At 46.2% G+C, this 22,455-nt stretch overlaps 1 protein-coding gene across 1 annotated transcript in view; it reads right to left on the minus strand.

Moving 5' to 3' along the window:
* Window positions 1-19,264, minus strand: part of LOC102190288 (UDP-glucuronosyltransferase 1-1) — a 162,429-nt gene extending 143,165 nt beyond the window's left edge. The window contains exon 1 of the mRNA XM_018040974.1: window positions 18,363-19,264. Coding sequence (XP_017896463.1) covers window positions 18,363-19,214 — 852 coding nt within the window. The 5' untranslated portion in view covers window positions 19,215-19,264. The remainder of the gene's footprint in view (window positions 1-18,362) is intronic.

Consider the following 22,455-nt stretch of genomic DNA (forward strand, 5'->3'; position numbering starts at 1 on the left):
GGGGAATAGCAAAGGTCATCACTATGCCAGCCGCCAGGAGTGGAAGTCCAGACACATCTGCCCACTGCATCCTATTATCTGAATCACCAGGAAGAGCACAGTCAAGAACCGGAAGGAAGAACACGTTCCTTACACAGAGCACGATTAGCCCCAACAGTGGGCATTGGTACCCACAACCAGCCAGTCTCCCCTGATGGCTGACGCAGAGCAATTTGCCTACATGCATCCCTCTTATGCCTAGTAGAAAGACCCTGCCCCCTCCCTGAGGAGGACAGTGTAACAGGAGGGTTGGCCACTTCAAAGACAGAAGAGCAGTCACTGAGCCTGAAACAGGGAAATACACTCTCACACAAGGTGATAAGCCTAGCACAGGCTGGGTGGCTCCTATGGAGGAAGAGTTCCAAGCCCAAGGCCCATTCTTATGCTGCCAAGTGAGGGCCAAAACACTACATGCATGGGAGTTCCCTGGTGGTCCAGTGGCTAAGAATCTGCCTTTTAATGCAAAGGACATGGTTTCAATCCCTGGTTGAGAAACTAACATCCCATGTACCATGGGGCAACCAACCTTGTGTGCCACAGCGAAGATTCTGCCTGCCACAGCTAAGACCTGATACAGCCAAAATAAATAAATAAATAAATTTAATACATATTTTATTGCATATTTATAAATAATTTAATAAAATAATTTATAAATAAATAAAACTGCTTCCATGAGACTGCCTTGCCCAACACCAAGTTTTATGATTTTTTACACAAAGGCAAGCCACAGTTGGTGCTTTGATGGGCCCCACCTTCCCCTGAACAGAGGTATGAATAAGCAAGAAGTGTCCTTGACAGTAAGATAACTCTACACCATGGGAATCTCATGGAACTTGCAAGAGCAGGTAGCAAGGGACTGAAAACGGAGAGGGCTGTGTTCACCTCAAAGTGTCCGGAACAGGGTGACTTGGAACAATAAAAATGTGTTGCCTCCCACTCTGGTAGCAGAGTCAAAGGACATGCGCTCATCTTCTCCTGTGACAGCTCCAAAACTGCAACTCACTGCTGAACAACCATCGACAGCAGAATGTTGGACCCCACCAAAGAAAGATATCCCACGTCCAAGGGCAAATGAGAAGCTGCAGTAAGATGTAGGGGGGCGAAATCACATTTAGAATCAAACCCCATACCCTCCAGAGATGCTCATGGACTCAAACAAAACCTTGTGTGCAACAGGGTGCAGAGACCCCCAGAGACTGAGCCAGACCTGCCTTTGAGTGTTTGAGTATCTCATGCAGAGGCACAAGCCAGCAGCGGCCTGCCATGGGGACAGGGGCTCTGGCTGCAGCAGACCTGGGTCCCCAGCGTGTGGCATCAGCCCTCTTGGAGGAAGTTGCCATTAGCCCCACCATAGAGCCACCAAACAGACAATCCACGAGCTGCAGAGCAGTGATATCAAACAAATTCTCGCACTGTTGAGAAAGCTCTAGGACCCACAACAGATTTCCCAACCTGGGGATCTGGCAAAGGGACTGAGAATCCCCAGGGAATTTGACTTTGGAGGCCATTGGGAGACTGAGCCAGACTTGCCTATGAGCCTCCAGGAGTGTCTGGTGGAGGCATGGGTGGACAGTTTGGCCTCAGGCCAAACAATAGTGAGGGAACACAGCCCTACCCTTCAACAGAAATTGATTAAAGATTTACTGAGCTTAGTCCTGCCCATCAGAACAAGACCCAGTTTCCCCCATCAGTCTCTCCCATTAGGAAGCTTCCATAAGTCTCATCCTTATTCATCAGAGGGCAGACAGAATGAAAACCACATTCACAGAAAACTAACCAAACTGATCACATGGACCACAGCCTGTCTAAATCAATGAAACTGTGAGCCATGCCATCTAGGGCCACCCAAGATGGACGGGTCATGGTGGAGAGGTCTGACAGAATGTGGTCCACTGGAGAAGGGAATGACAAACCACTTCAGTATTCTTGCCTTGAGAACCCCATGAACACTATGAAAAGGCAAAAAGATAGGACACTGAAAGATGAACTCCCCAGGTCTGTAGGTGCCCAATATGCTACTAAAGATCAGAGGAGAAATAACTCCAGAAAAATGAAGAGATGGAGCCAAAGCGAAACAACACCCAGCTGTGGATGTGACTAGTGATGGAAGCAAAGCTCAATGCTGAAAACAGCAACATTGCGTAGGAACCTGGAAGGTTAAGTCCATGAATTAAGGTAAATTGGAAGTGGTCAAACAGGAAATGGCAGGAGTGAACATCAACACTTTAGGAATCAGCGAACTCAAATGGACTGGAATGGGCGAAATTAACTCAGATGACCATTATATCTACTATTGTTGGCAAGAATCCCTTAGAAGAAATCGAGTAGCCCTCATAATCAACAAAAGAGTCTGAAATGCAGTACTTTGGTGAAATCTCAAAAACAACAAAATGATCTCTGTTCATTTCAATAAAAGGCAAACTATTCAATATCACAGAAATCCAAGTCTATACCCCGACCAGTAATGCTGAAGAAGCTCAAGTTGAATGGTTCTATGATGACCTACAACACCTTCTATAGCTAATACCAAAAATAGATGTCCTTTTCGTTATAGGGGACTGGAATGCAGACGTAGGAAGTCAAGAGATACCTGGAGTAACAGGCAAGTTTGGCCTTGGAGTACAAAATAAGCGAGGGAAAGGCTAACAGAGTTTTGCCAACAGAACCACTGGTCACAGCAAACACCCTCTTCCAACAACACAAGAGAAGACTCCACACGTGAACATCAGCAGCTGGCCAACACTGAAATCAGACTGATTATACTCTTTGCAGCCGAAGATGGAGAAGCTCTATACAGTCAGCAAAAACAAGACCAGGAGCTGACTGTGGCTCAGATCATGAACTCCTTACTGCCAAATTCAGACTGAAACTGAAGAAAGTAGGGGAAACCACTAGACTACTCAGGTATGACTTAAATCAAACCCCTTACGATTATACAGTGGAAGTGACAAACAGATTCAAGGGATTAGATCTGATAGACAGAGTGCCTGAAGAACTATGAACAGAGGTTCGTGACATTCTACAGGAGGCAGTGATCAAAACCATCCCCAAGGAAAAGGAACGCAAAAAGGCAAAATGGTTGTCTGAAGAGGCCTTATAAGTTAAATTGAGAAAAGAAGAGAGGCGGAAGGCAAAGGTGAAAAGGAAAGATATACCCATGTGAATGCAAAGTTCCAAAGAACAGCAAGGAGAGATTTTAAAAAAAAAAAGCCTTCCTCAGTGATAAATGGAAAGAAACAGAGGAAAACAATAGAATGGGAAAGACTAGAGATCTCTTCAAGAAAATTAGAGAAAAGAAGGGAACACTTCAAGCAAAGATGGGCACAATAAAGGACAGAAATGGTATGGACCTAACAGAAGCAGAAGATATTAAGAAGAGGTGGCAACATAAACAGAACTATACAAAAAGGATCTTCATGACCCAGATAACCACAATGATGTGATCACTCACCCAGAGCCAGACAGTATGGAGTCCAAAGTCAAATGGGTCTTAGGAAGCATCACTACAAACAAAGCTAGTGGAGGTGATGGAATTCCAGGTGAGCTATTTCAAATCCTAAAATTGATGCTGTTAAAATGCTGCACTCAATATGCCAGCAAATTTGGAAAACTCAGCAGTGGCCGCAGGACTGGGAAAGGTCAGTTTTCAATCCAATCCCTAAGAAAGGAAATGCCAAATAATCCTCAAACTACCACACAACTGCACTCATCTCACACACTAGCAAAGTAATGCTCAAAATTCTCAAAGCCAGGCTTTAACAATATGCCAACTGAGAACTTCCAGATGTTCAAGCTGGATTTAGAAAAGGCAGAGGAACCAGAGATTAAATTGCCAACATCTGTTGGATCATCAAAAAAGCAAGAGAGTTCCAGAAAAACATGTATTTCTGCTTTATTGACTATGCCAAAGCCTTTGACTGTGTGGACCACAACAAACTGTGGGAAATTCTCAAAGAAATGGGAATACCAGACCTGACCTGCCTCCTGAGAAACCTGTATGCAGGTCAAGAAGCAACTGTTAGAACTGGACATGGAACAATGGACTGGTTCCAAATAGGGAAAGGAGTATGTCAAGGCTATATATTGTCACCATGCTTATTTAACTTATATGCAGAGTACATCATGAGAAACATTGGGCTGGAAGAAGCACAAGCTGGAATCAAGATTGCCGGGAGAAATACAAATAGCCTCAGGTTTGTAGATAACACCACCCTTACAGCAGAAACCAACGAGGAACTAAAGAGCCTCTTGATGAAAATGAAAGAGGAGAATGAAAAAGTTGGCTTAAAACTCATCATTCAAAAACTAAGATCATGACATCCGGTCCCATCACTTCATGGCAAATAGATGGGGAAACAGTGGAAACCTTGGCTGACTTTATTTTCTTGGGTTCCAAAATCACTGCAGATGGTGACTGCAGCCATGAAATTAAAAGATGCTTGCTCCTTGGAAGGAAAGCCATGACCAACCTAGACGGCATATTAAAAAGCAGAGACATTACTTTGCTGACAAAGGTCCATCTAGTCAAAGCTATGTTTCTTTGAGTAGTCATGTACGGATGTGAGAGCTGGACAATAAAGAAAGCTGAGCACCAAAGAACTGATGCTTTTGAATTGTGGTGGTCGAGAACACTCTTAAGAGTCCCTTGGACATTAAGAAGATCCAACCAGTCCATCCTAAAGAAAATCAGTCCTGAATATTCATTGGAAGGACTGATGCTGAAGTTGAAGCTCCAATACTTTAGCCACCTGATGTGAAGAACTGATTCATTGAAAAAGACCCTGATGCTGAGAAAGACTGAAGACAGGAGGAGAAGGGGATGGCAGAGAATGAGATGGTTGGATGGCATCACTAACTCGATGGACATGAGTTTGAGCAAGCTCTGGGAGTTGGTGATGAACAGAGAAGCCTGGTATGCTGCAATTCTTGGGGTCAGAAAGAGTTGGACATGACTGAACAACTGAGCTGAACTGATTCTGGAGGTGTTTGCACTCAGTCATGTCTGACTCTTTTCGACCCCATGAACTGTAGCCTCCAGGCTCCTCTGTCCATGAGATTTCCCAGGCAAGAATACTGGAGAGGGCTGTCCTTTCTGTCTCCAGAGGATCTTCCTCTGGAGGGATCAAACCCATGTCTCCTGTGGCTCCTGCATTGCAGGCAGATTCTTTACCTGCTGAGCCATCGAGGCGGCCCCACATTCTGAAGGGCACAGTCCAAATCAAGGTGTCGCAGGGCCACCCTCCGTCTGAAGGCTCTGAAGGGGAACCTCTCCTTGCCTCTTCCGACTTCGCTGTCTGCCTGCAGCTTTGGTCCCCCGTGGATTGGAGATGCATCACTCTGTGCCCTTCTTCCCCCTGTGTGTCTTTACACTGTCTTCTTTCTGGGCATGTCTGTTTCTGTGACTGAGTCTCTTTTTATAAAGACACCAGTTGCACTGAGCACTTTCCTGGTGGCTCAGAGGTAAAGAATCTGCCTGCCAATGCAGGAGACCTGGGTTCAATCCCTGAGCTGGGGAGATTCCCCTGGAGGAGGAAACGGCAACTCACTCCAGTATTCCTGCCTGGAGCATTCCACGGACAGAGGAGCCTGGGGGACTTCAGTCCATGGGGTCAAAAATGAGTCAGATGCAACTTAGTGACTCAACAATAACAGCAAGTCATAGCTCAATTAACTTGACTACCTCTGTCAAGACACAGTATCCAAATACACTTACATGCACAGCTGTTGAGTGTTAGAATCATCTTTTTTTTTTTTTTTTTGGCTATGCTGGACTTATTTTTGGATTGTAGCACACCAGACTCCTCCATCCATGGGATTTCCCAGGCAAGAATACTGGAGTGGGTTCCATTTCCTTCTCCAGGGGATCTTCCTGACCCAAGGGTAAAAACTTATTCATTTATTTATTTTTGGCTGTCCTGTGTCTTAGTTGCTACGTGCAGGCTTTCTCTAGTTGTGGTGGGCGGGACCTCCTCCTCACTGCGGCGCATGGGCCTCTCGTGTGATGGCGTCTCTCGTCGGGAGCAGGAGCTCTAGGCTCACGGGCTTCAGCTGTTGCAGCACATGGGGTCAGTGGCTGTGGTTCCGAGGCTCGAGAGCACAGGTTCCGTTGTGGTGCGTGGACTTAGTGACTCCACAGTATGCGGAATCTCCCCAGACCAGGGATCAAACCCTTGTCCCCTGCATTGGCAGGCAGACTCTTATCCACGGCGCCGCTAGGGAAGTCCCACAACATATCTTTTTTGAGGTAGCCTCAATTCAACCTATAACCAAACACCAGCTCTCCACGGGATGTGTGAGTCAGGCTGGGGCTTGAACTTCATCCAAAGACTGGGGTAGCTATTGAAGTCGATGTGGCCAAGTATGTGCTTTTTAAGAATGCCTTTTGCAGACAAGTGAGGAATAATTCAGAGGGGTCAGCCTGGACCCCAGGGGTCCTCCTCATAGGCTGTTTGTGTGAGGGGAGGGCCTGTATCCCAGTTGAAACCATCTTGGGGACTGAGTCAATTGAGAGGCAGTACAGGAATTCTTCCACCAGGGGGCGGTCACAGCAAACGTTCAGTCCAGTTCAGGTCAGTGGCTTAGTCCTCTCTGACTCTTTCCAACCCCATGGACTGCAGCACTCCAGGCCTCCCTGTCCATCACCGACTCCCAGAGTTTACTCAAACTCATCATTGAATCGGTGATGCCACCCAGCCATCGCATCCTCTGTCGTCCCCTTCTCCTTCTGCCTTCAATCTTCCCCAGCAACAGGGTCTTTCCAAATGAGTCAGCTCTTCCCATCAGGTGGCCAAAGTATTGGAGTCTCAGCTTCAAAATCAGTCCTTCCAATGAACACCAGGATTGATCTCCCTTAGAATGGACTGGTTGGATCTCCTTGCAGTCCAAGGGACTCTCAAGAGTCTTCTCCAACACCACAGTTTAAAACCATTAATTCTTCGGTGCTCAGCTTTCTTTATAGTCCAACTCTCACACCCATACATGACTACCCAAAAAACCATAGCTTTGACTAGACAGACCTTTTTTGGCAAAGTAGTATCTCTGCTTTTTATTATGCTCTCTAGATTGGTCATAGCTTTTCTTCCAAGGAGCAAGCATATTTTAATTTCATGGCTGCAGTCACCATGTTCAATGATTTTGGAGCCCCCCAAAATAAACCCTGTCACTATTTCCCCATCTATTTGCCATGAAGTGATAGGACCAGATGCCATGATATTCATTTTCTGAATGTTGAGTTTTAAGCCATCTTTTTCACTCTCCTCTTTTACTTTCATCAAGAGGCTCTTTAGTTCTTCTTCACTTTCTGCCATAAGGGTGGGATCATCTGCATATCTGAGGTTATTGATATTTCTCCCGGCAATCTTGATTCTAGCTTGTACTTCCTCCGGCCCAGCATTTCTATGATGTACTCTGCATAGAAGTTAAATGAGCAGAGTGACAATACACAGCCTTGACATACTCCTTTCCCTATTTGGAACCAGTCCATTGTTCCATGTCCAGTTCTAACTGTTGCTTCCTGACCTGCATACAGATTTCTCAAGAGGCAGGTCAGGTGGTCTGGTATTCCCATCTATTTCAGAATTTCTGACAGTTTATTGTGATCCACACAGTCAAAGGCTTTGGCATAGTCAATAAAGCAGAAATAGATGTTTTTCTGGAACTCTCGTGCTTTTTCCATGATCCAGCAGATGTTGGCAATTTAATCTAGTCAAGGCTATGGTTTTTCCAGTAGTCATATATGGATGTGAGAGTTGGACTATAAAGAAAGCTGAGTGCTTTTGAACTGTGGTGTTGGAGAAGACCCTTGAGAGTCCCTTGGACTGCAAGGAGATCCAACCAGTCCATTCTAAAGAAGATCAGTCCTGAGTATTCATTGGAAGGACTGATATTGAAGCCGAAACTCCAATACTTTGGCCACCTGATTCGAAGAGCTAACTCATTGGAAAAGACCCTGATGCTGGGAAAGATTGAGGGCAGGAGGAGAAGGGAATGACAGAGGATGAGATTGTTGGATGGCGTCACCTACTCAAAGGACATGGGTTTGGGTGGACTCTGGGAGTTGGTGATGGACAGGAAGGCCTGGTGTGCTGCAGTCCATGAGATGGCAAAGAGTCGGACACGACTGAGTGACTGAACTGAACTGAAAGGCTATGGGGAGGTGGGTGTGGGGAGTGACTGCTTAATGAGGAAAGGGTTTCCCTTTGGGGTGATGAAAACGTTCTGCAACTAGATAGTGGTGAGGATGTGCAACACTGAGGGTGTGCTAAGGGCCGCTGAACCGCACCCTTTACAATGGTCGTTTTTACTATATGTGTATTTCACCAGAAGGGATAGGCTACCCACTCCAGTATTTTGGGGCTCCCTTGGTGGCTCAGACAGTAAAATTATCCTCCTGCAATGCAGGAGACCTGGGTTCAACCCCTGGGTCAGGAAGATCCGCTGGAGAAGGGCATGGCAACCCACTCCAGTATTCTTGCCTAGAGAATCCCCATGGACAGAGGAGCCTGGAGGGCTACAGTCCATGGGGCTGCAAAGAGTCGATGTGGCTAAGTGACTAAGCACAGCAAAGATGAAATATGCTTCCCTGGTGCCTCAGTGGTAAAGGATCCATCTGCCAGTGCTAGAGACCTGGATTTGATCCCTGGGTGGGAAAGATTCCCTGGAGAAGGGTATGGCAACCCACTCCAGTATTCTTATCTGGAGAATCCCATGGACAGAGGAGCCTGGGGGTCTACAGTCCATGTAGTCACAGAGTCAAATGCTATTTAGAGACGGAACAGCGAACAAGCAAGGTGAAACATATAGTTACCATACAGCCCAGCAATTCTTCTCCTACGTATATACCCAAGAGAGGTGAAAGCATATGTCCACACAAAGCTTGTGATCAAATGTTCACTGCAACATTATTCATAAGAGCCAAAAAGTAAAATAAGGCAGAAGTCTGACAAGCACACACATAGAGAATAGTATATCAGGATTAAAGCCTCCTGCATTGCAGACAGATTCTTCACCATCTGACCCACCAGAGAAGCCCCAGAACAAAATATTATCCCACAATAAGAATGGATGGACCTGGAAGATGTGCTGTGTGAAAAAAAATCGACCACATATTCATATTACATATTCCATTTGTATTAAACGATCAGAATAAACAAATCCATAGAGACAGAAAAGGAGGGTTGCCAGGGGCTAGGGAGAGGGGAGATTGAGGAATAGCTGTTGATGCTAAAGAGTATTCTGAGGACTTCTTGGAGGTCCACTGGTTAAGACTTCACCTTCCGATGCAGAGGGGAGCTCGTTCAATTCCTGGTTGAGGAGCTAAGATCCCATATGTCTTGCAGCCGAAAAACCCAAACATAAGATAGAAATGACATCATAACAAGTTGTATAAAGACTTTAAAAATGACTCACATCAAAAAAATAAAAAAGACTTTATTCTGAGGGTGATTGAAAATATTCTAAGATTAGTTGGGCTGATGGTTGCACAAATGTATGAATGTACTCCAAATCCATCGAATTGTAAATTTTAATGAGGACTTGTATGGCTTACGGCTTCCCTGGTGGCTCAGCTGGTAAAGAATCCACCTATAATATGGGAGACCTGGATTCGATCCCTGGAGAAGGGAAAGGCTACCCACCCCAGTAATCTGGCCTGGAGAATTCCATGTGCTGTATAGTCCATGGGGTTGCAAAGAGTTGGACACAACTGAGCGACTGTATGGCTTATAAGTTTATAACTCAGTAACATTTCTTTTTTAAACCCACTTTATCTTTCTCCTAGAATTATCTAAATTACTAGCCAACCAAGTTTCTTATATTTCAGACATTCCCACTGAATGCTTTCTTTTTTAACCCCAACTCATTCTAGTACTTAGCCACTCCTTAGAAATTACTTATTAACATAAACAGTGATGTCAAAATTACTGCATGTCTGTTAATCTCCAAGATAACTAGTCATGAAGATAAACATGGAATTTTGAAAGAGAACCAACCTGCTGAAGGCACTGTAGACATTGGCTCAAGTCTTAGATTTTTAAAATTGCCTGTTAAGAATGACTTGGCATTTTGGGGTTTTTGTTCCCTTGACTTGCCTAAAAGTTAATCCTCAGTTCAACCTGCAAGCCCGAGTGAGTATTACTTGTAGAGACCTCTGTTGGGAAACAAGATGAGTTCAGAGGGTGAGCAGAGCACCTTTGCCACCCCCTCACCACCTAGCTGGGGGTCCTGTGGGAAGAAGTCACTGATGCTCACTTGGAATTTGTTCAGATCAGTGTCTCTCAGCTTCAGCACTTATACTGTTCTGGGGTCAGGTGATTCTTTGCTGGGAGAGGGTGGATGGGTATACTTCTTGTGCTTTGTGGGATTTTTAACAGCATCCCTGGCCTTTTCCTAGCAGATGACAATAGCGGTGGTTTAGTCGCTCAGTCATGTCCAACTCTGCGACCCCATGGACTGTAGCCTGCAGGCTCCTCTGTCCCTGGCATTCTCCAGGCAAGAATACTGGAGTGGGTTGCCATTTCCTTCTCCAGGGCATCTTCCCAACCCAGGGACGGAACCCCTATCTCCTGTGTCTCCTGCACCGTAGGTGGACTCTTTACCCACTGAGCCATTAGGGAAGCCTACGTTATCCCCCAATTATGACCCTACAGAATGCCTGCAGACATTGCTCCCTGGGGACAAAATCACCCCTGTTTGAGAACCACTATCTAAATGACTTCAGAACACAAGAGCAGAAAATTTGGGAACAGAAAAGCTAGTCCAGGAGAAACTGGAATCTGGTTTTCTTGTGGGGGAAATGCTCTCCAAAGAACGTGGCAAGAGGGACTTCCCTGGCAGTCCAGTGATGAAGACTTGGCACTTCCACTGCCAGGCAGGCACAGGTTCAGTCCCTGGTTGGAGTGAAAGTTTCAGCCTGCGTTGAGTTAAGGTCCTGGGAAGGCAAGGATGGAGGCCATAGTTTCCTTCGGTGATCTACAAAGTGCTGTAATGTACTGCCCGTTCGACCAACCCTCAAATAACCCTGTGAGGGGCTGAGGCAGGCCTTGTCAGGCCCATTTCAACTGGGGAAGCCAAAATTCATGGCCACAAGACCAGGAGAAAGCTGGCCAGATCCACTGATTTGCCCTTTGGTTCCTTTCTTTCCTCCATGAGGCTGAGTCTTTCCAACTCTTGCCTAATTAGAAAAAAAGAGGGCTGGACCTCAGGGTGGGAGAAGCCAAGAAGTGGGTTTTCATCCCGCCTCTGCCTCCGGCTGCAGCCTGTGGCCTCGGGCAGCTCCCTCAGCTCTTCTTGAAACATCCATTTTCCTTTTTACGAGTTGGATGACCTCCTGTCTCTGGCCCCCTTCCTGTTATCCCAGCCTAAAGTCACTCTCTGGTATTTGAGTTGCACTGACGGGTTTCAAGATTCTCCTATGAACTGAGTCTCACCCACTTAACCCTATGGCTACCTGACTGTTCCCATTTCACAGATGGAGAAATGAACACCCAGAGATAAGCCATTTGCCTCTACCACACAGCCTGTTCAAATCCCAGTCTTACAGCTCTTGCCCTACTGAGGTCATGGGGACTAGGGAGGAATGCTTGGCGCCAGTGGAGCAGGGCAGACTGGACCCTCCCCTCCCTAATGATGGGCCAGGGCCAAACACCTCCTTCCTTCCTTCCCCCAAGGTGGGCAGAGAAGACATGCTGGGCCCAGAGCCTGAGGTCTGGCCAGGACTTGCCTCCATGATCTGTACAACCGAATACGGATAGAAACCTGTCCTTTCCAAGCTCCGTCCCTGTCCTTTCCTGGAGAAGGGAAAGGCTACCCACTCCAGTATTCCGGCCTGGAGAATTCCATGGACTGTATAGTCCATAAGATAGCAAAGAGTCGGACATGACTGAGCACCTTTCACTTTTCCCAGCTCCCAGCAGCTCTCTGAATTGCAAGTGGAAGACACTAGGATTGCTCTCCGGGTTCCTTTGTTCTAAGAAAACACGTCAGTGGCTTTCATTTATTTTGGTTGCATGGGATCTTAGTTTCAGCATGCATGTGGGATCTAGTTCCCTGGCCAGGGATTGAACTCATGACCCCTGCATCACACCGGGAGTGCAGAGTCTTACCCACTGGACCACCAAGGGAAGTCCCTCCCATGGCCCTTCTAATAATGAAATGTAGGCTAAAGTCTTCTCTAAGATGGAGACATTTGACCTGAGCCTCCCAAAAGGAAGACACGTTAGCCACGGGATAGACTGGTCTCAGCTAAAAAGCCTGAAGGAACAACAGAGAGAGTGTTCCAGAAGGTGGTTGGGATCAGAGCCCCTGCGGGCAGAGGGGAAGGCACCCGACGTAACGTTCCAGCAGCAGAACTGCTCTGGGGCCAGGTCTTGAGGTGCATGAGGGTGGAGCTGAGGCCCTGGGCAGCGACAGGACACATGGCTTCACAACACGTGGGGCTGCCCCCTGACCCAGGCTCTGAGAGCTTCCCCACGGGAACCACCTGCCAGATGACCTTGGGCTTCTCTGAATCATCTTGGCAGAAACAAAAGGAAGCCCTCGGAGGTGGCTGAGTCACTCCGTGGGCAGAGGAGGCCCTAGGGGCGGTGGTCAGAGTGGCCCCAACGTGGGCAAGCGGGGAGGGGAACCCCCTGCTCTCTATGTGGCGAGGCTGGGGACCCCCAGTTACCCTGAGCCCTTTCCTAGATCATGAATTGTAGCTTTATGCAAGGAATGGTCATCCGGCTCTGGTTTGCAAAAGACTTGGCCCATTTTTGAAAGCAGTACAGGGAGTATTTATTTTCAGCTAGGCCAACAGTTACTTATAAAACATGCTTGCTGATTTGATAAGCAAGTGTAATGTAGTTATTTATTCACTTGAATTCTTGCATTATTTCTGAAGTCAAGTGTATCTTCAAACTTTTATTGGCCATTTGTGTGGTATTTTTGTATTGCCTGATCACATTACTCGCCTGCTAAGGAGAGCTTGGGTTTTTTTTGTTTTTAATTTTTTTTTTTAATTTATTACTTCTGGCTGTACTAGGCCTTCAATTCTGTGAGCAGGCTTTCTTTAGTTGCGGAGAGTGGGGGCTACTTGCTAGTTGCCATGCGTGAGCTTCTTGTCGCGATGACCTCTCCTGTTGCAGTGCATGGCACTGGGGACAGTAGGTTCCATAGTTGAGGCACACGGGCTTAGTTGCCCCACAGCATCTGGAACCTTCCCCGACCGGGGATCAAACACATGTCCCCTGCATTGCAAGGCAGATTCTTAACCACGGGACCACCAAGGAAATCCTACAGTTTTTAAATTTCTTTTTAGCTATAAATCAGGCCTTTATTCCTTCTGATCTATACGTACCTTCTTTTTAAAATAATTTATTTAGATGAACAAAACTAACCATTTGAAGAAAACAGTTCTCTGCAACTAAGTACATTCACAAGGTCATGTGGCCACTAGCGCTACAGACTTCCAAAACAACACTTCAAAGTGCACATTTTTCCATGATGTTGAAATGGTTTGATCATTTGTTAAAAGAAACTCCATTTTTATTTCTGGGCACAATAAAGGACAGAAATGGTATGGATCTAACAGAAGCTGAAGATATTAAGAAGAAGTGGCAGGAATACACCGAAGAACTGTACAAAAAAGATCTTTTCAACCCAGATAATCACGATGGTGTGATCACCAACCTAGAGCCAGACATCCTGGAATGTGAAGTCCAGTGGGCCTTAGGAAGCATCACTACAAACAAAACTAGTGGAGGTGATGGAATTCCAGTGGAGCTGTTTCAAATCCTGAAAGATGATGCTGCAAAAGTGCTGCCCTCAGTATGCCAGCAAATTTGGAAAACTCAGCAGTGGCCACAGGACTGGAAAAGGTCAGTTTTCATTCCAGTTCCAAAGAAAGGCAATGTCAAAGAATGTTTAAGCTGCTGCACAATTGTACTCATCTCACACACTAGTAAAGTACTGCTTAAAATTCTCCAAGCCAGGCTTCAACAGTACATGAATGTTGAACTTCCAGATATAATTCAAGCTGGTTTTAGAAAAGGCAGAGGAACCACAGATTAAATTGCCAACATCTGTTGGATCATCAAAAAGTTAAAAGAGTTCCAAAAAACATCTACTTCTGCTTTACTGACTATGCCAAAGCCTTTGACTGTGTTCAGTTCAGTTCAGTTCAGTCGCTCAGTCGTGTTCAACTCTTTGTGACCCCGTGAACCGCAGCACGGCAGGCCTCCCTGTCCATCACCAACTCCCAGAGTCCACCCAAACCCATGTCAATCAAGTTGGTGATGCCATCCAACCATCTCATCCTCTGTTGTCCCCTTCTCCTCCTGCCCTCAATCTTTCCCAGCATCAGGGTTTTTTCCCAATGAGTCAGGTCTTTGCATCAGGTGGCCAAAGTACTGGAGTTTCAGCTTCAATATCAGCCCTTCCAATGAACACCCAGGACTGATCTTCTTTAGGATGGACTAGTTGGATCTCCTTGCAGACCAAGGGACTCTCAAGAGGCTTCTCCAACACCACAGTTCAAAACCATCAATTCTTCGGCACTCAGCTTTCTTTATAGTCCAACTCTCACATCCATATGTGACCATTGGAAAAACCATAGCCTTGACTAGATGGATCTTTGTTGGCAAAGTAGTGTCTCTGCTTTTGAGTATGCTGTCTAGGTTGGTCATAACTTTCCTTTCAAGGAGTAAACGTCTTTTAATCTCATGGCTGCAAGCACCACCTGCAGTGATTTTGGAGCCCAGAAAAATAAAGTCAGACACTGTTTCCCCATCTATTTCCCAGGAAGTGATGGGACCAGATGCCATGATCTTCATTTTCTGAATGTTGAGCTTTAAGCCAACTTTTTCACTCTCCTCTTTCACTTTCATCAAGAGGCTCTTCAGTTCTTCACTTTCTGCCATAAGGGTGGTGTCATCTGCATATCTGAGGTAATTGATATTTCTCCCGACAATCTTGATTCCAGCTTGTGCTCCTCCAGCCCAGCATTTCTCATGATGTACTCTGCATATAAGGTAAGTGAGCAAGGTGACAATATACAGCCTTGACGTACTCCTTTCCCTATTTGGAACCAGTCTGTTGTTCCATGTCTAGTTCTAACTGTTGCTTCCTGACCTGCATACAGGTTTCTCAAGAGGCAGGTCAGGTGGTCTTGTATTCCTACCTCTTTCAGAATTTTCCACAGTTTATTGTGACCCACACAGTCAAAGGCTTTGGCATAGTCAATAAAGCAGAAATAGATGTTTTTCTGGAACTCTCTTGCTTTTTCAACGATCCAGCGGATGTTGGCAATTTGATCTCTGGTTCCTCTGCCTTTTCTAAAACCAGCTTGAACATCTGGAAATTCATAGTTCATGTAATGTTGAAGCCTGGCTTGGAGAATTTTGAGCATTACTTTACTAGCATGTGAGATGAGTGCAATTGTGTGGTAGTTTGAGCATTCTTTGGCATTGCCTTTCTTTGGAACTGGAATGAAAACTGACCTTTTCCAGTCCTGTGGCCACTGCTGAGTATTCCAAATTTGTTGGCATGTTGAGTGCAGCACTTTCACAGCATCATCTTTCAGGATTTGAAACAGCTCAACTGGAATTCCATCACTTCCACTAGCTTTGTTCCTAGTGATGCTTCCTAAGGCCCACTGGACTTCACATTCCAGAATGTCTGGCTCTAGGTGAGTGACCACACCATTGTCATTTTCTTGGTCATGAAGATCTTTTTTGTACAGTTCTTCTGTGAATTCTTGCCACCTCTTCTTAATACCTTCTGCCTCTGTTAGGTCCATACCATTTCTGGCCTTTATTGAGCCCATCTTCACATCTTTGACTGTGTGGACCACAACAAACTGTGGAAAATTCTGAAGGAGATGTGAATACCAGCCCATCTCACCTGCCTCTTGAGAAACCTGTATGCAGGTCAGGAAGCAACAGTTAGAACTGGACATGGAACAACAGACTGGTTCCAAATAGGGAAAGGAATACGTCAAGGCTGTATATTGTCACCCTGCTTTTTTAACTTCTATGCAGAGTACATCATGAGAAATGCTGGACTGGAGGAAGCACAAGCTGGAATCAAGATTGTCAGGAAAAATATCAATCACCTCAGATATGCAGATGACACCACCCTTATGGCAGAAAGCAAAGAAGCACTAAAGAGCCTCTTGATGAAATTGAAAGAGGAGAGTGAAAAAGTTGGCTGAAAGCTCAACATTCAGGAAGCTAAGATCATGGCATCTGGTCCCATCACTTCATGGCAAAAAGATGGGGAAACAGTGACAGGCCTTACTTTTTTTGGCTCCAAAATCATTGCAGATGGTGACTGCAGCCATGAAATGAAAAGACACTTGCTCCTTGAAAGGAAAGTTATGACCAACCTAGACAGTTTATTAAAAAGCAGAGAGATTACTTTGCCAACAAAGGTCCGTCTAGCCAAAACTATGGTTTTTCCAGTGGTCATGTATGGATGTGAGAGTTGAACTGTAAAGAAAGCTGAGCGCCAAAGAATTGATGCTTTTGAACTGTGGTGTTGGAAAAGACTCTTGAGAGTCTCTTGGACAACAAGGAGATCCAACCAGTCCATCCTAAAGGAAATCAGTCCTGAATATTCATTGGAAGGTGAATGAATGAATGGATCATTCATGGAAGGTGACTGAGTGGATTCATTCGTGGAAGGTGAATGAATCAGCTTCACTGAAGCTGAAGCTGAAAATCCAATACTCTGGCCACCTGATTCGATAGCTGACTCATTGGAAAAGACCCTGATGCTGGGAAAGATTGAAGGCAGGAGAAGGGGATAACAGAGGATGAGATGGTTGGATGGCATCACCCCCTCAATGGACATGAGTTGAGTGAACTCTGGGAGTTGGTGATGGACAGGGAGACCTGGAGTGCTGGTCCACGGGGTCCCAAAGAGTCGGACACGACTAAGTGACTGAACTGACCTGAACTGAACTGAACCCCAGTAATTTACAAATGTAAGTTGATAATTACGTATTGTTGTACAGAATGTTCTCTATTGTTAAATGGGATTGCAATTCACACATAAATGTAAGTCAAGCACCAGGTAAAGATCCATGGGGCTCAGACAGTACAGCCACTATAATCTGGTTTTTCAATATGACTAAATACAACTTTTTTTTTTTTTTTTCAAAAATAAAATGATAGGTCTCAAGGTAACAAAAACGCTATTTTCTTCCCTTCTTATGCCAAATGTTTCTTCGTACATTTTTGCTTATTAATGTCGATTAAAACTTCTCAGAACCCAGAATTTCTAGTTCATGCTCTGTGCTTCCTGAAACCAGTCTGGTTAAGCTCATCAGCCCCTGCCCTGTTCCCACAGCTGCTGCCAACTGTCCAGCGTGTTAAAGTAATCAGCAGATGTTCAAGAAGGGTGGTGAGGGCCTTTGGGATTTATTTCAGGGTTTCTTTCTAAGGAAAAAAAAATCATTTTAAAAGAGAGTTCCAGTGTGAACAAGTCTTTCAAAGTACCAAACAATCTCACGAAACTCACAAGTTTTTATTTTCCAAAGTAGCTCTGGGCCCTCTTCCACACATGTCAAGAGGGCATCTAGGGATACTTGCCTAGGTCAGCACACCTTTTCTATGAAGAGTCAGATAGTATATATGCAGGCTCAGCACACCCCACACATTGCTGTCACACACTCTTTGTTGTGGTTTATAACAGCCCTTCAAAAAAAAATGTAAAACCATTCTTAGCTCTGGGCAGATTCTGTCCACTAGCTATCCTGTGTTGACTCCTGGTTTAGGGTCCAGGGAAAAGGCAGTGCACAGAGATGGGAGAATGTACTTTTTTTTTTTTACTTTGTATTTTAAATTGCAGTATAGCCGATTAACAATGTTGTGGCAGTTTCAGGTGGACAGCAAAGGGACTCAGCCACAGGGAGAAGGTATTTGGACCTGGGCCAGCATGGACAGAGGAGCCTGGCAGGTTACAGACCACGTGGTGGCAAAGAGTCAGACACGACTTACCAACTAAACAACAATAGCAACAAACAAGCCTCTTAGCTCTGCGTCCTCTTGGTCCAGCTTCACCTGTTTCCTCAATAGACAAGCAGAGGATTTGGACTGGAAACTTCTCAGGCTCATTCGAGGATTCTGTGAGTGCCCCCAGATAACCTCGCTCAAGCTATCTCCCGCTGTTGCCATGCACCACCTCTGTGTTCCTTCCAGGCCACAGCGTCATTCAGAACCTCAGCCTGTCCTCTCCTCCTCAGGCAGCCCTCCCTGGAGCCACATGCTCAAGGGAAGACAGAACAGGAAAGAACCACGTCTGCCCAGGAAGACACAGGGCCACCCGAAAGAAAGCCAGCCACTCACCCGAGGCAGGATGCCCTGTTTCTTGCAGCTGGACCCTCCGATGAAGACCATGTTGGGCATCACTGGTCTGGGATACTCGAACACAAAGTCGTATCTTAGCAGCCAAATGGAGGCCTTCCGATACAAGGCCGGCAAGTGCACCTGTCTCCCAAGGACTTCCTCCGCCAGGTCTTCGTACTTGGAATACAGCGCATAGAGCAAAATGTTCTCCAGGTAACTCACCAGGAAGTTGGCCACCCTTTGGAGGAAGGTCATCTTGTCTGAAAACTGAGTGTAGTACCTGGGGACGTAGGACAAAGGGCTTGGAGTCCTGGTGAACGTGTTCTCCAGGGCACAGGGAAAGCCCCTGAAGAGATACACAGAGGGCAGGTTCAGGTACTCGGCCAGGATCACCCCGCAAGGTAAGGCCGGGTCTGTGAACAGGGCGTCGAACTTGCTCTCCCGGAGGAAGCGCAGGGTGTCCGAGTGCCTCAGGAGACTCTGGCAGTTGAGAAAGTACATGTTGATGACGATCATGTTGTTCCTATACTCCACCATAGGGGCAGTCACCAGCCAGCGTGGAGAAAAGTGGTGTTTCCCGAAGGAACGGTAACGGGCTTCCAGCTCCTCCTGGTCGTAGGGCACTGGGTGGATTCTCCTTGTGTAGTGCTTGGACTCTTGGAGGAGCAGGTTGACTTTGGGCACCACCACCACGATCTCATGCCCTTTCTCGCTGAGATGTTCAGCGATGTCCTTCATGCTGAGCCAGTGGCTTCCATCCTGAGGGACCACCAGCAGCCTGTCCCCCAGGGCGAAGCCCCAAAGTGCTAAGAAGAAAACTGTCACGGAAACTCTGCGAAGAAGGCAAGCCATGCTGGAGGAGGATGGGCAGATAGCAACAAGAATAATTTACAGGCTCCAAATGGCCAAGCTCGGGGAGAATTTCTTCTTTTTTTATCCCTCAATGAATCCCTGCCCTTCACAGACCCAGCCTACCTCTCCTTGCTCTGAACTGCCCTATTACATGAAGGAATCTAAATTAATGTTTAACCACTTTCAAGCACATGGCTAACTTGCAACAACCAGGCCCCTTACCGGCATTCACCTGAGCCTCTCGATTTATTTTTGTTTCTCTCTGCATCCCCAACAATGGGTCTGTCCCAGTCCCACTGGGGGACATCTCAGAGGGTCCCAGGGACTGGCTTCAGCCCTCCATCCTGAGCAGTTCCCACCCGGGATTCTGCAGCACCCGTGACCATGTCCATGGACAAAAAACTCTCAGGGCTTCCCCACTTGTCAACTTTTCTCATTCCCGAATGCAAGGTGAACAGATGCAAGTTCAGGCCTCTGAACAACAACACAGCAGAGCTGGTCACTCCAAATCCTGGTTACCTGGTTACCACAGCGACGGCTGGATTCAAAGGAGGATGAAGAAAGCTACCCTGGCAGAGAGGAGTCTGACCTTCCTCCCACCCCACTTCTCCTGGTCTCACCACTGTGCCTGGGGGCTCTCTGTTATACCAGAAAACAAAAGGAATCCCAACAGGGGGCTTCCCCGGTGGCTCTCGGAATCAAGTGTCCACCTGCCAGCACAGGAGACCGGGGTTTGATTCCTGGCCCGGGAAGATCCCACGTCCCACAACTACTGAAGTCTTCAGAGCACACACTCTGCAACAAGAGAAACCTCCATGATGAGAAGCTGGCGGAACACTGGAGAGTAGCCCCCACTTGCCACAACTAGAGATAAAAAGCCCCGCCACAGCAAAGACAGCAGCACAGCCAAAATTAAACAAATAAAATTATTTAAAAAAAATAATCCCAACAGATATGTGCTCGAAGACCACAATGCCCACTTTGACTGTGGTTAAGAACAGAAATTCCAAAGTCTGTAGCCTCCCCTTCCTCACCCACCCCCGACCCCAGCAGCACAACCCACTGCTCTGCACCTGAATTACCGCATCTCCCACAGAGGGTTCCATCTAGAATTAGTGAGTTAATCTGCCAATCCGAGAGTGTGAGCACCAGGGCACGTCTCTCAGAGGGGCTTCCTCTGGCTCTGATCAGGCAGCTGGGTTCTGTGTGGATGAACCGAGAAGCCCTCTGCTGGGTAAAAGCAAATCCTCAAATTGTCTCAAGGGGGACTTCCCTAGTGGTCCAGGGGTTGGGAGTCTGCCTGGCAATGCAGGGATGTGGGCCTGAGCCCTGGTCGGGGAACTAGGATCCCAAATAACTTTGTTGCTATTGCTGCTCAGTCGCTAAGTTTTGTCCTACAATTTGCGACTTCACAGACTGTAGCACATCAGGCTCCTCTGTCCTCTGCTATCTCCCGGAGCTTGCTAAAATTCATGTCCACTGAGTCAGTGATGCCATCCAACCATCTCATCCTCTCCTGCCCCCTTCTTCTGCCTTCAATCTTTCCCTGCATCAGGGTCTTTTCCAGTGAGTTGGCTCTTTCCATTAAGGGGACAAAGTACTGGAGCTTCAGCTTCAGCATCAGTCCTTCCAGTGAATATTCAGGACTGATTTTCTTTAGGATTGACTGGTTTGATCTCCTTGCAGTCCAAGGGACTCTCAAGAGTCTTCTCCAGCACCATGATTCAAAAGCTTCAATTCTTTGGTGCTCAGCCTTCTTTATGGCCCAACTCTCACATCTATACATGACTACTAGGAAAACCACAGCTTTGGCTAGATGAATCTTCATTGGCAAAGTGATGTCTCTGCTTTTTAATATGCTGTCTAGGTTTGTCCAGATGGCATGCCATAGAGAAACTCGGCCTGCATGCCACAACTAGAGAGTGTGTGCAACAAAGATCCTGCACGCTGTAACTAAGACCCAAGACAGCCTAATAATTAACTAATTTTAAGATAAAATCTCAAGGAGTGAAAGTTCCAAGTTGTGTACTGAGAATGGAAAGAGGATAGGAGGAATCAAAGAGGCAGGAGAGACAGTGGGAAAATGTGAAAAAGGAGAGAATGTAGAAATATAAAACAAGGGAAAAGCAGCAGGTGACGGGGTTTGATGGTAACTCAACCAGCCAGCATTTGAAACAAAAATGTGTCTCTAGCCCAGACACCAGAGAACACTTTCTTGGCTTAGAAAACAATTCCCATTGGCTTAGGGAATTTCCCACTAATGAGGGCCCCTGAAGCAAAGACTGCACAGTGGGTGGTCTAAACTGCAGAAATTTACTACCAGGGTTCTGGAGGCTGAAAGCCTGAGATCAAGGCATGGGCCAGGTGGGTTTCTTCTGGAGGCTTTCAGGAATGGTCTGCTCCAGGTTCCCTTCTAGCTTCTGATGACTTTCCCTTTTTATAAGGACATTGTTGTTGTTGTCATTTAGTTGTTAAGCTCTATCCAAATCCTTAGTGACCTCACGGACTGTATGTAGTCCACCAGGCTGCTCTATCCATGGAATTTCCCAGGTAAGAATACAAGAGTGGAGTGCCATTTTCTTCTCCAGGGGATCTTCCCGACCCAGGAATCGAATACACATCTCCTGCCCTGGCAGGCAGATTCTTTACCAGTGTGTCACCTGCGAAATCCCATGGGGGTTATGTCTACCCAAGTGATCTGTTAGTTAGTATTACCAACTCAATAAACACAAATCTGAACAAACTCCAGGAGTCAGTGGAGGACAGAAGAGCCTGTCTTGTCACAGTCCATGGGGTCGGAAAGAGTTGGAGAGGACTTGGCGACTGAACAACAACAACAAAATGATCTGTTTTAGAAATTAAAATCACTGTAAACAAAAGCTCCTCATTAACTGATTTAAGATAATAAGAATAAGTCCATTCTGGGTTAGGATAAATAGCATATTAAAGAAAAATAGCTGCATTTCCCAAAACAAACAAATGAAAAAACAGAAGAGGGACACTGTTTTAATTTTTTTTTTTTTGCAAGTGACAGATTATAGGTTTAGAGGATTAGAAGAGTGACACTTTTTCTTTTTCTTTTTTGTAAGTGACAGTTTACAGATTTACGTGATTACAGATTATAGTGTCACTGAGCAGCTTCCTCGCCCAAGAGTCGCTGTTCTTTAGGTGTTCTGCTGCATGCGTGCAAGTCCCCATGGGAGCTAGCACATGGTGAGGGCTCTGGAGTGTGAGTCAGAAA

This window comes from Capra hircus, chromosome 3 (assembly GCF_001704415.2).
Source record: "Capra hircus breed San Clemente chromosome 3, ASM170441v1, whole genome shotgun sequence".
Taxonomy (NCBI): Eukaryota; Metazoa; Chordata; class Mammalia; order Artiodactyla; family Bovidae; genus Capra; species Capra hircus.